Genomic DNA, 11,784 nt, shown 5'->3' on the forward strand with positions numbered 1-11,784 from the left:
CACATACAAAACCTTCCTCCTGACCTACAAATACCCCCCACCCCATCTTGGAACCAGCGGTCATCGGACTCAGGTCTCCATCCCCCCACACTGCAATCGTTTGGGGATTGAGCTTTCAGCGTTTGTTCTGGTTCCTCTAGCTGTGGTGAACAAGCAGCTTTTTGCAGCTTTTTGGGGCCTTTTCCTAGTTCATATCCTGATTACATATGAGATGTATATTTATACATGTATGATTGCAAGATATGAATAAAAACACATCCTATCGTATCGTGGTGAACCAGCCCATGTGGGTCTTGCTGGATAGGACGGGGTCTGGGTTCCTGGTGGATCTGGAACTTCAACATGTACAAAGCAGCAATAGTGGTGATTTCAGCCGTGATGGAGGAGACCTGGTTGGGGTCTACATGGAGGGAAGCCCCGCCTCCTCTCCGGCACGTTTAGCCCGGCTGATGTGAATAAACACAACTGACCCTGAGGTCAAACTTGTGCGAGTATCACGAGGTGAACGTTTAGACCTCAACGCACTGAAAACAGAGATTCTTCTACATCAGCATCACTGGTCCATCCCCCCTCCTCCCCTCCCCCCTCTCACTCCTCTAGCTCTCCCTCCACCTGCTGCTCCTCCCCCTGCTCCCTCCCCTCCTGGTCTAGTATTTAAGATGCGGTGCTGGTCTGGCGGCTCCCCTCAGCGTCTCCCAGCAGCAGTGTGAGGAGCAGCAGAGACCGGCAGACTGGAGCCCTGGTACTCCTACACCCACTGGTTCCCCATGGCCTCGTCCCACGTGATGAAGCCCGGTCTGAAGCCGGTCCCCGGTCCGGAGCCGGTGCCCCGCATGCAGCCCGCCATGATGATGTTCTCCAGCAAGTACTGGTCCAAGAGGGGTCTGTCCCTGGACTCGGCCATGTTCCACCAGCAGCAGCAGCGTCACAGGGGGGGCCAGATGGTGAGGACAAGTCCCGCTCTTCATCCCGCTCTTCATCCTCCTCTTCATCTGTACGTTAGTCTTCATCAGGGTACTTTAAGTAGATTCTGATGTTCTTTGTTGATCAACTTTTTACATCAGAAGATGAGAATGAGCAATCATTTCAAGAAAATGTTTATGTAAAGATATCAACATGATGGAGCTGAATGATGAGACATTTCATTCCTTCATGAATTCACTGTTCCACCTCTTATGTCAATATTAGGACGTTTGAAGACTAATCGATAAGCGATTCTGAAATGATTGGCAGTTGTAGCTCGACTGCTAAATGATGAACTAATAATGAATACATTATAAATCAAATCAGTTAAAGCTTGAAAGATCAGTTTATTGAAGTTTTATGGATTTGTATTTGACTAAACTATGTTTCAGAATTCTTTATGTTCTTTAGGTGGCCGATCTGTCCTTTCATCTCATCTTGATTCTTGAGGAATATGATGATGGTTTGGTGGTTTGTGTGCTTGTTGTCGTCCTCGTGGTCCAGTCGAGGCGTCCGTCTTTCTGTCCCATCAACGAGATGCCAGACAAAGAGAGTGCTGAGGATTCTGGGAAGACGGCGGTGGTGTTTTCTCTGAAGAACGAGGTGGGCTGTCTGGTCAAAGCTCTCCGACTCTTCCAGGTGAGACTCATTATTTATTATTGTTTCCCAAGTGTTTCTGATTATAATGACGTCTCCTCTTCACACTGCAGGAGAAGAGAGTCAACCTGAACCACATCGAGTCTCGGCCGTCCAAACGGGTCCTTAACGAGGTGGAGATCTTTGCAGATTGCAGCTGTAGCAAGAAAGAGTTTAACGAGCTACTGGAGCATCTCAAGGACCAAGTCAACATTATCTCCTTCAACACACCTGCACACGTGTGGTCTGCTGAGGCAGGTAGGAACAGCTGAGCTGCTAGAGCACACTTCTATCTCTGCTGAGGCAGGAAAACCTTGCAGATGAAATATGTGGGCAAGGTTCTAAGTCCAGGTTCTAAGTCCAGGGTTAGGTTCAGAGTCCAGACTAGGTTCAGAGTCCAGGCTTAGGTTCAGAGATTGTTTCTGGACTGCCCCCCAGTTATATTTGTGTTGTTGTGCAATCAGATGGAGACCATGTTCCCTGGTTCCCCATGAAGATCTCTGAGTTGGATCAGTGTTCTCACAGAGTGTTGATGTACGGATCCGAGCTGGACGCCGACCACCCTGTGAGTTATACATGTTAACATATCCTATAATAAAACACGCACACACACAATTAATCATATGTTATTATATATTTTGTAAAGGCCTCCGTGTTGGGGAGAGGACACTAAGACTGCTGTTAATATAAAGAGGTCTTCTTCTTGCTTCCTGTCAGGGCTTTAAGGATGAAGTCTACCGCCAGAGGAGGAAGTACTTTGTGGAAGTGGCCATGAATTATAAATTGTAAGTATCGTCGTGTTTCGTCTCTGATGGTTGAAGACTTTGTTCAGTTTGCTGAAACTGATTTCATATCTCATTGGAGACACTGAAGACATGAAGGACAAATACAATGTTTTTCAAAAAACGTCTTCATCTCCACTGGAAACTGAAGACTCAGTGGTTCTTTGTGTTATTGATCATTAAATAACATGCTGTTCCTTCAGAGCTGAGATGAGACCATAGTTTTGCTCTGATTGATGAGACGGTTGTGTCTCGTCCCCAGTGGACAACCCATCCCTCGTATCCAGTACACCCTGGAGGAGGTCCGGACATGGGGGGTGGTCTACAGAGAGCTGACCCAGCTGTACCCGACTCATGCCTGCAGAGAATACCTGAAGAACCTGCCGCTGCTCAGTAGACACTGTGGTTACCGTGACGACAACATCCCCCAGCTGGAGGACGTGTCCCTGTTCCTCCGAGGTTTGTCTCCATGTCTTCGATGAGACTCGAATCGTTGAGATGGAAAACAGACACACTTCGACCACTTAAATTACTTTATTCATCTAAAAAAAAATATATCGGAGTTTTAAAGGAGTCATCACCTGGTTTTATACGTATCCAGCCCCCCTTGGATCGCTTTGGATCAATTCGTAAAACTTATTAGAAAAAAAAAAAAATAATTTAATCAAACATTGAGCTTGTTCTGACCCTTTTTCGTACCGCGATTTTATCACGCGAGATTACGCGCGAGGTTTTGACTGGTCCGGATGTGCATTGTATAATATGTAATGAGGCGCGCGTTGATTCGCCGCAGGAAGGACAGAGCCGGGGGGGCTTGCCTGCATGCAGACTCCAAAACATAATGGCGGCGCTTCGGCGATTTCAGGTAGCGGACGGGGCGGGGTTGGGTGGTGAAAGAGGGGTGGGCTTATGCAAGTAGCCGCCACGGTGACGTCACCGAAGGCGCAGAATCAAAATCTCGTGCTTTAGGAATGCACACCCTTGTGTGCTATTCCTGTTCGGAAAAAGAGCAGAAGCGAAAAAACGGCGCCACTTTCAAACTCCAGCCTTTCAGGCAAGTTTCAACTGAGGTCAAACACAGATATGCATGTTTTAACAAGAGAAATTGCGATTTCCGGGTGATGACTCCTTTAAGAGATTTCTAGTGTTGTTGCTTCATTCAGGTGTCTCAAAGCTGCATCCTCTCTGCTGGCCACCAGGGGGCGACTCCTCTCTGGTTGTATAGAAGTCTATGAGAAAATGGTCCTACTTCTCTCTACTGGCCACCAGGGGGCGACTCCGCTCTGGTTGTATAGAAGTCTATGAGAAAAGGGTCCTACTTCTCTCTGCTGGCCACCAGGGGGCGACTCCCCCTGGTTGTATAGAAGTCTATGAGTAAATGGTCCTACTTCTCTCTGCTGGCCACCAGGGGGCGACTCCTCTCTGGTTGTATAGAAGTCTATGAGTAAATGGTCCTACTTCTCTCTGCTGGCCACCAGGGGGCGACTCCTCTCTGGTTGTATAGAAGTCTATGAGAAAATGGTCCTACTTCTCTCTACTGGCCACCAGGGGGCGACTCCGCTCTGGTTGTATAGAAGTCTATGAGAAAATGGTCCTACTTCTCTCTGCTGGCCACCAGGGGGCGACTCCTCTCTGGTTGTATAGAAGTCTATGAGAAAATGGTCCTACTTCTCTCTGCTGGCCACCAGGGGGCGACTCCTCTCTGGTTGTATAGAAGTCTATGAGAAAATGGTCCTACTTCTCTCCGCTGGCCACCAGGGGGCGACTCCTCTCTGGTTGTATAGAAGTCTATGAGAAAATGGTCCTACTTCTCTTTTGATGTATTATCTCAGTAAACATTGTAAACGTGAGTTTATGGTCTCAATCTCTAGTTTCAAGTCTTTTCAATCCAGCATGACGTTGTTGTACACAACAGTATTTTGTCACTATAACAGACCTTTACAGCACTTAGCTAACGATAAACTCAACAACAGCCAGCATGCTAGCGCTAGTGATAAGTGCTAGCAATTAGCATAAGCTAAGGTAAAACAGTGCATCTAGCTGCATGTTAGAGTAATGCAGACCACCCCAGCAGTTCATATGCTGCTTTTATTTTCTGTAACTGTAGCATGAAATTAGCATGCTAGCTTGCTAACTAGCTAGCTAACTAAGTAGCCAGATGCTAAATGAGTAAAGCTGAACAACGTGATGCTTCAACAGCGAACAGACCTGTGATCGTGATGATAAAATGAGCCAATGACAGACGTACACGTGATCATTAGTGTTTTGAACTCTTCGACATGGATCTGAAGAGGACAGGATGTAGTTTCATGTGTCCTCAGGATGTGTGAATGTGTACGGAGAACTTGTGATTAATAATCAATAAAGGTATCTGTGTGTTTCAGAGAGGTCTGGGTTTACTGTGAGACCAGTAGCAGGTTACCTGTCTCCCAGAGACTTCCTGGCTGGTCTGGCCTACAGGGTCTTTAACTGCACTCAGTATGTCCGTCACAGCACCGACCCGCTCTACACGCCTGAACCGTGAGTACACCTGACCCCCAACAGGGTCCCCTGCAGACCCATCAACGCTGGAGGATAAGGGACTGTCCCAGATACCTCTTACATGTAAACAAGGGGACACAACGAGCTTCTTGGCCCTGGTCTCTGTTGGACTTGCAGTTCCATTGATACATATCATGAACAGGTCTTGGTGTTCTATATAAACTGGTCTTATCCCTGCTGGTCTTGTGGTTCCAGTGACACCTGTCATGAGCTGCTGGGTCATGTTCCTCTGCTGGCAGATCCAAAGTTCGCTCAGTTCTCTCAGGAGATCGGTCTGGCGTCTCTGGGATCTTCTGATGAAGACGTCCAGAAATTGGCAACAGTGAGTCCTCATGTCCATCTGTTAATCTGCGTCCTCTAGAGGACTCAACGGTCCACCAGAGTCCTCTCGAGGACTAAGAGGTCCACCAGAGTCCTGCTATACTGCCCTCTACTGCCTTCTACTGCTCTCTACTGCTCTCTACTTCCCTCTACTGTCCTCTTCTGTCCTCTACTGTCCTCTACTGTCCTCTACTGCCCTCTACTGCCCTCTGTGATGTGTGTGTCTCTGTGTTCAGTGTTATTTCTTCACCATCGAGTTTGGACTCTGCAAACAGGACGGACAGCTGAGAGCTTATGGAGCTGGTTTACTGTCATCTATAGGAGAGCTGAGGGTGTGTAGAACACACACACACATATGCACACACACATATGCACACATAACTGGTTCTGTGCTTCAAACCTTCTCTCTGCTGGCCACCAGGGGGCGACTCCTATCTGGTTGTATAGAAGTCTATGAGAAAATGGTCCTACTTCTCTCTGCTGGCCACCAGGGGGCGACTCCTTTCTGGTTGTATAGAAGTCTATGAGAAAATGGTCCTACTTCTCTCTGCTGGCCACCAGGGGGCGACTCCTCTCTGCTTGTATAGAAGTCTATGAGAAAATGGTCCTACTTCTCTCTGCTGGCCACCAGGGGGCGACTCCTCTCTGCTTGTATAGAAGTCTATGAGAAAATGGTCCTACTTCTCTCTGCTGGCCACCAGGGGGCGACTCCTCTCTGGTTGTATAGAAGTCTATGAGAAAATGGTCCTACTTCTCTATGCTGGCCACCAGGGGGCGACTCCTCTCTGGTTGTATAGAAGTCTATGAGAAAATGGTCCTACTTCTCTCTGCTGGCCACCAGGGGGCGACTCCTCTCTGGTTGTATAGAAGTCTATGAGAAAATGGTCCTACTTCTCTCTTGATGTATTATCTCAGTAAACATTGTAAACATGAGTTTATGGTCTCAATCTCTAGTTTCAAGTCTTCTTTAATCCAGCATGATGTTCATTTAGTACATTATGGTCCATTTAGAGTCCACCAGACCAGAAAGCAGGGGATGCTTTAGGGGGCGGGGCTTACCCACTGATTGACAGTGATTATAATAAATTAATAAAAACAATTTTCACAGCATGCATTGTCAGACGAGGCCTGCGTGAGGATGTTTGACCCGAAGACAACCTGCAACCAAGAGTGTCTCATCACGACCTTCCAGGAGGTCTACTTCGTCTCTGAGAGCTTCGAGGAGGCCAAAGAGAAGATGAGGTGAACATCCACATCAGATCAGTAGCCTTATCAGGACCTCAGACCTGTAGAGGTTAGTCCTCAGACCAGGACCCTTATCAGGACCTCAGACCTGTAGACGTCCAGTCCTCAGATAACAGTTCAGGACCTTCAATGTGTTTGTTGGTTTGTTCATTTTTAAACAACCATAGCTCATCAACATCAGTGCCCATGTTCCCGTGAATGCTGTGTTGCCACGGCAACTGCGTTCCATGATAAGCTTTAAGCACCACCTACAATGACCCTCCAGCATCACAACCTTCATTCAGTAGACGGAGGTGTCACATGACCTGCTGATGGTGTCTCCTCTGTCACAGGGAGTTTGCTAAGAGCATCAAGAGGCCGTTCTCTGTGTACTATAACCCGTACACCCAGAGCATCAACCTGCTGAAAGACACCCGTGGCATCGAGGACGTGGTCCAGGACCTACGCAGCGACCTCAACACTGTGTGTGACGCTCTGGGGAAGATGAACACCTACATGGGCATCTGATTGGTTTAGAACATCACCTGTCTTTATGTCTGTGACCTATAATTGGTTTAGAACATCATCTGTCTTTATGTCTGTGACCTCTGATTGGTTAAAAACATCACCTGTGTTTATGTCTCTGACCTCTGATTGGTTTAAAACACCTCTTGAGTCTCTATCTAACACGGTGACGTATTTACACTAAACACCTCTAGAGTCTCCATCTAACACGGTGACGTATTTACACTAAACACCTCTAGAGTCTCTATCTAACACGGTGACGTATTTACACTAAACACCTCTAGTCTCCATCTAACACGGTGACGTATTTACACTAAACACCTCTAGTCTCTAACTAACACGGTGACGTATTTACACTAAACACCTCTAGTCTCCATCTAACACGGTGACGTATTTACACTAAACACCTCTAGTCTCCATCTAACACGGTGACGTACTTACACTAAACACCTCTAGAGTCTCCATCTAACACGGTGATGTATTTACACTAAACACCTCTAGTCTCCATCTAACACGGTGACGTATTTACACTAAACACCTCTAGAGTCTCCATCTAACACGGTGACGTATTTACACTAAACACATCTAGTCTCTAACTAACACGGTGACGTATTTACACTAAACACCTCTAGAGTCTCCATCTAACACGGTGACGTATTTACACTAAACACCTCTAGAGTCTCCATCTAACACGGTGACATATTTACACTTAACACCTCTAGAGTCTCCATCTAACATGGTGACGTATTTACACTAAACACCTCTAGAGTCTCCATCTAACATGGTGACGTATTCACACTAAACACCTCTAGAGTCTCCATCTAACACGGTGACATATTTACACTAAACACCTCTAGAGTCTCCATCTAACACGGTGACGTATTCACACTAAACACCTCTAGAGTCTCTATCTAACACGGTGACGTATTTACACTAAACACCTCTAGAGTCTCCATCTAACACGGTGACATATTAACACTAAACACCTCTAGTCTCCATCTAACACGGTGACGTATTTACACTAAACACCTCTAGAGTCTCCATCTAACACGGTGACATATTAACACTAAACACCTCTAGTCTCTATCTAACACGGTGACGTATTTACACTAAACACCTCTAGAGTCTCCATCTAACACGGTGACGTATTTACACTAAACACCTCTAGTCTCCATCTAACACGGTGACGTATTTACACTAAACACCTCTAGAGTCTCCATCTAACACGGTGACGTATTTACACTAAACACCTCTAGAGTCTCCATCTAACACGGTGACGTATTTACACTAAACACCTCTAGAGTCTCCATCTAACACGGTGACGTATTCACACTAAACACCTCTAGTCTCTATCTAACACGGTGACGTATTTACACTAAACACCTCTAGAGTCTCCATCTAACACGGTGACGTATTTACACTAAACACCTCTAGAGTCTCCATCTAACATGGTGACGTATTCACACTAAACACCTCTAGAGTCTCCATCTAACACGGTGACGTATTTACACTAAACACCTCTAGAGTCTCCATCTAACACGGTGACGTATTTACACTAAACACCTCTAGAGTCTCCATCTAACATGGTGACGTATTCACACTAAACACCTCTAGAGTCTCTATCTAACACGGTGACGTATTTACACTAAACACCTCTAGAGTCTCCATCTAACACGGTGACGTATTTACACTAAACACCTCTAGTCTCCATCTAACACGGTGACGTATTTACACTAAACACCTCTAGAGTCTCCATCTAACACGGTGACGTATTTACACTAAACACCTCTAGAGTCTCCATCTAACACGGTGACGTATTCACACTAAACACCTCTAGAGTCTCCATCTAACACGGTGACGTATTAACACTAAACACCTCTAGGTCTTGTAAAGAAGCTAAAGGAGATCACTAGAACACTAATGTACCTTTAGTTTCGTGGTGGTGACGTGAAGTCATGTGACTGTAGTTTCTCTGTAGACTAACGTTACCTTTGACCTTCCGATGATTGCATTCAAGCTTCAATAATGACAAAGTGAAGTTTGTTAGTAAAGATTAACTTGTTGACCAAAACATGTAAATATCAAACTTATTTTCTGCAATAATCCAAAATACTGTCTCCTGCTGTCTCAAACCTGTTGTCTGTCTCAGACCTCAGACCTGTTGTCTCAGACCTGCTGTCCATCGCAGACCTGTTGTCCATCTCAGACCTGCTGTCTCAGACCTGCTGTCCATCTCAGACCTGATGTCCATCTCAGACCTGCTGTCTGTCTCAGACCTGCTGGTCTGTGTGGGTCTCTAAGGGTTCAAACAATAGATTTTCATGTGACTCAGGAACTGATCAACTTCCACGTCATTTATTTTCTACTTAAGTCAGGTCAAGTATTTCTTTGACGTAGACTCGTCCGTCCTCCTCGACCGTCTCCTGCAGCTGAGGTTGACTCAGCACTGTCCACAGGCGCAGCTTCAGCTCCAGGACCTGGGCCACGTAGTCCTTTTAAAACAAGACCACATCAAGCTTTACTGGTGTTGAACTAATAAAACACATTCAGGTTATTGTGTGTTAAAAGTGCTATTGACAACATAACATCCAGCCACTAGATGGAGCACTTGCACTCCGACCTTTCATTGCATTCATTTCAGCAGTCAACCATGTTGAGAGCCGTGTGGAGGCAATCAGTCCTAGACTTGCTGTAAATACTGAGGACCATGTGAAAGGTTCTCCTTGAACTGGAGTACTTGTACATGGTGTACTGGAGTACTTGTACATGGTGTACTGGAGTACTTGAACATGGTGTACTGGAGTACTTGAACATGGTGTACTGGTCCCAGGACTCTGGTCTTACACTGGGCTTAGCTGAGGACAGAGCGGCGAGGATGGACGGCTGTAAGACGGACTGATAGAGTTCTCGGTAGCGGTCCACACTCAGACCGTGGACCAGGACAGACGGCTGGTCAGCTGACGTCCTGTCCTCCACCTGTTTGATTGGCTGCTTAGCTTTCAAGCTGGTGCTCCCACATGCTGACATCACTTCCTGTTCAGATATCCAACACAAGGCAATGATGATGTGTTATTGTGGACTAAAGGGACAGTACATGATAAACAGTGACATCTAGTGGTGAAGTGATGGATTACAGCCGACTAACTCGCGCTTTCAATCCTCCCTGTGTGGCAGATGTGGTCCCTTCGTAGTCTTCTGACCCCCCAACACCTCGTTTAACCTCAGTCACTGAAAAGGCAGATGTGGTCCCTTCGTAGTCTTCTGACCCCCCAACACCTCGTTTAACCTCAGTCACTGAAAAGGCGGATGTGGTCCCTTCGTAGTCTTCTGACCCCCCAACACCTCGTTTAACCTCAGTCACTGAAAAGGCGGATGTGGTCCCTTCGTAGTCTTCTGACCCCCCAACACCTCGTTTAACTTCAGTCACTGAAAAGGCAGATGTGGTCCCTTCGTAGTCTTCTGACCCCCCAACACCTCGTTTAACTTGGTTCTGATCTCAGTCAGCTCAGAATGAATGGATTCTAATTAGTATATTTTGGATTATTGTGTCACATTGCAGGTGAGCTTGAAGCTGCAGATCTGGTATGACCTCTGTATGTCCTCTGGTCCTTATGTGCACCATATATGATCACTCCTATGCTGTTTACTCTTTGACTGTTTCCAGATTGCCCCATGACCCCTGAAAGACCAGCAGGTGCCGTCTCTGTGGGAACCTGTGGGGTCCTGGTCCTGGTCTATGTTTTGATATGACACTATCAATCACATTGAACTGAAATGTGGTGGGAACAGACAGTGTCAGTTGACTATCCCCTACCACATACCTGGTTTTACAGTTTACAGTGTAAAGATTCCCTAAAACCACCGGTTCACCTGGTCTGATCCACATGGGTGGACCTGAGACCGGGTCAAAGGGGACCGAAGCATTGAAGCAAAAGATTAAAATGTAAAAATAGATTCATTTTACTGTGTTTTCAGGAAAAGTCATCACATTTCAAGCTAAAATAATTACATTCAGGGTATTTGTTCTGCTGTCAAACTTTATGTAAAGGTTATTATTATATTATATTAGTATTTGAAGTCATATTTAGCTTACCTCCATTTCTTGATGCTCCTCACCGAAAAGGTTTTTCATTTTCGTTCAAAAGAACACAAATAAAAACACTTCTGGAACACAGGATGCAGGATTTATGAAATAATTTAAAAAACAATAAAAGTTTTTGTTTAGTTTAAATCTTGATTTATGATTCAGTGATCAATATCTTTCATCATTTAGTTTCATTATCAGCGGGTTTTATTGTTTTTCATCCAGCAGAGAGAAATGAACATACAAAATATACAAAATTATAAATACAATATTATATATACAATGTTGCTATACAATATCTATATACAGTATATTTATATATATATACAATGTTACATATACATTGTTATAAATACAATATCACATAAACAAGGTTATCAATACAAAATATATTTTATTAATACAATATCATATATACAGGGTTATCAATACGACATATGTTATTAATACAATATTGTATATGTACAAGGTTATCAATACAAAATATATGTTATTAATACTGTAGAAGAAATTGTGTTACCGGTACCTTACAGTTCTTATCTGGTTTTGGTATAATGTTCCTTTCTCTCTAAACATCAAATGTCCTGCTGAGCTGTTTTCCATTGTGTTAACCCTTGCCGTCTTGATGAAAAGACCCTTTGATCTGTCCCCCTTCCTGGACCGTCTCCGAAACACCTTCATCTCACATACTTGATCAAGGCCTTCATG

General features: G+C 45.2%; 2 protein-coding genes across 3 annotated transcripts; one reads left to right on the forward strand and one right to left on the reverse strand.

Annotated features, from left to right (window-relative positions):
• Positions 1-373: 373 nt before the first annotated feature.
• tph2 (tryptophan hydroxylase 2 (tryptophan 5-monooxygenase)) lies at positions 374-7,101 on the forward strand. Of its 2 annotated transcripts, none has more exons than XM_084017093.1 (11): positions 374-944; positions 1,468-1,602; positions 1,674-1,857; positions 2,064-2,164; positions 2,317-2,384; positions 2,644-2,840; positions 4,766-4,901; positions 5,118-5,244; positions 5,480-5,575; positions 6,352-6,485; positions 6,821-7,101. In XM_084017093.1, the coding sequence occupies exons 1-11, from the start codon at positions 768-770 to the stop codon at positions 6,993-6,995; spliced, it is 1,530 nt and encodes a 509-aa protein (XP_083873219.1). In that variant the 5' UTR covers positions 374-767; the 3' UTR covers positions 6,996-7,101. The 2 variants fall into 2 exon arrangements, with proteins under 2 accessions (XP_083873219.1, XP_083873220.1); XM_084017094.1 differs by having other exon boundaries at positions 853-994.
• A 1,945-nt stretch (positions 7,102-9,046) lies between these two features.
• LOC311018195 (uncharacterized protein) lies at positions 9,047-11,016 on the reverse strand. Its single transcript, XM_084017026.1, has 2 exons — positions 9,837-11,016; positions 9,047-9,484 (listed from the first exon to the last, which is right to left on the reverse strand). Exons 1-2 carry the CDS (start codon positions 10,017-10,019, stop codon positions 9,359-9,361), a joined length of 309 nt encoding a protein of 102 aa, XP_083873152.1. The 5' UTR covers positions 10,020-11,016; the 3' UTR covers positions 9,047-9,358.
• Between the last annotated feature and the right edge of the window lie 768 nt (positions 11,017-11,784).

Source organism: Eutrigla gurnardus (assembly GCF_963514095.1).
Source record: "Eutrigla gurnardus genome assembly, chromosome: 9".
Taxonomy (NCBI): Eukaryota; Metazoa; Chordata; class Actinopteri; order Perciformes; family Triglidae; genus Eutrigla; species Eutrigla gurnardus.

Excerpts from the sequence above, each read along its gene's own strand:
- tph2 (XM_084017093.1), top strand. The coding sequence starts at position 768 with ATGGCCTCGTCCCACGTGATGAAGCCCGGTCTGAAGCCGGTCCCCGGT. Across the intron at positions 1,603-1,673 it reads AAGCTCTCCGACTCTTCCAG|GAGAAGAGAGTCAACCTGAA; the intron begins GTGAGACTCATT and ends TTCACACTGCAG. Across the intron at positions 4,902-5,117 it reads CCGCTCTACACGCCTGAACC|TGACACCTGTCATGAGCTGC; the intron begins GTGAGTACACCT and ends TTGTGGTTCCAG.
- LOC311018195 (XM_084017026.1), bottom strand. The coding sequence starts at position 10,019 with ATGTCAGCATGTGGGAGCACCAGCTTGAAAGCTAAGCAGCCAATCAAA. Across the intron at positions 9,485-9,836 it reads TGTCCTCAGCTAAGCCCAGT|GACTACGTGGCCCAGGTCCT; the intron begins GTAAGACCAGAG and ends TTGTTTTAAAAG.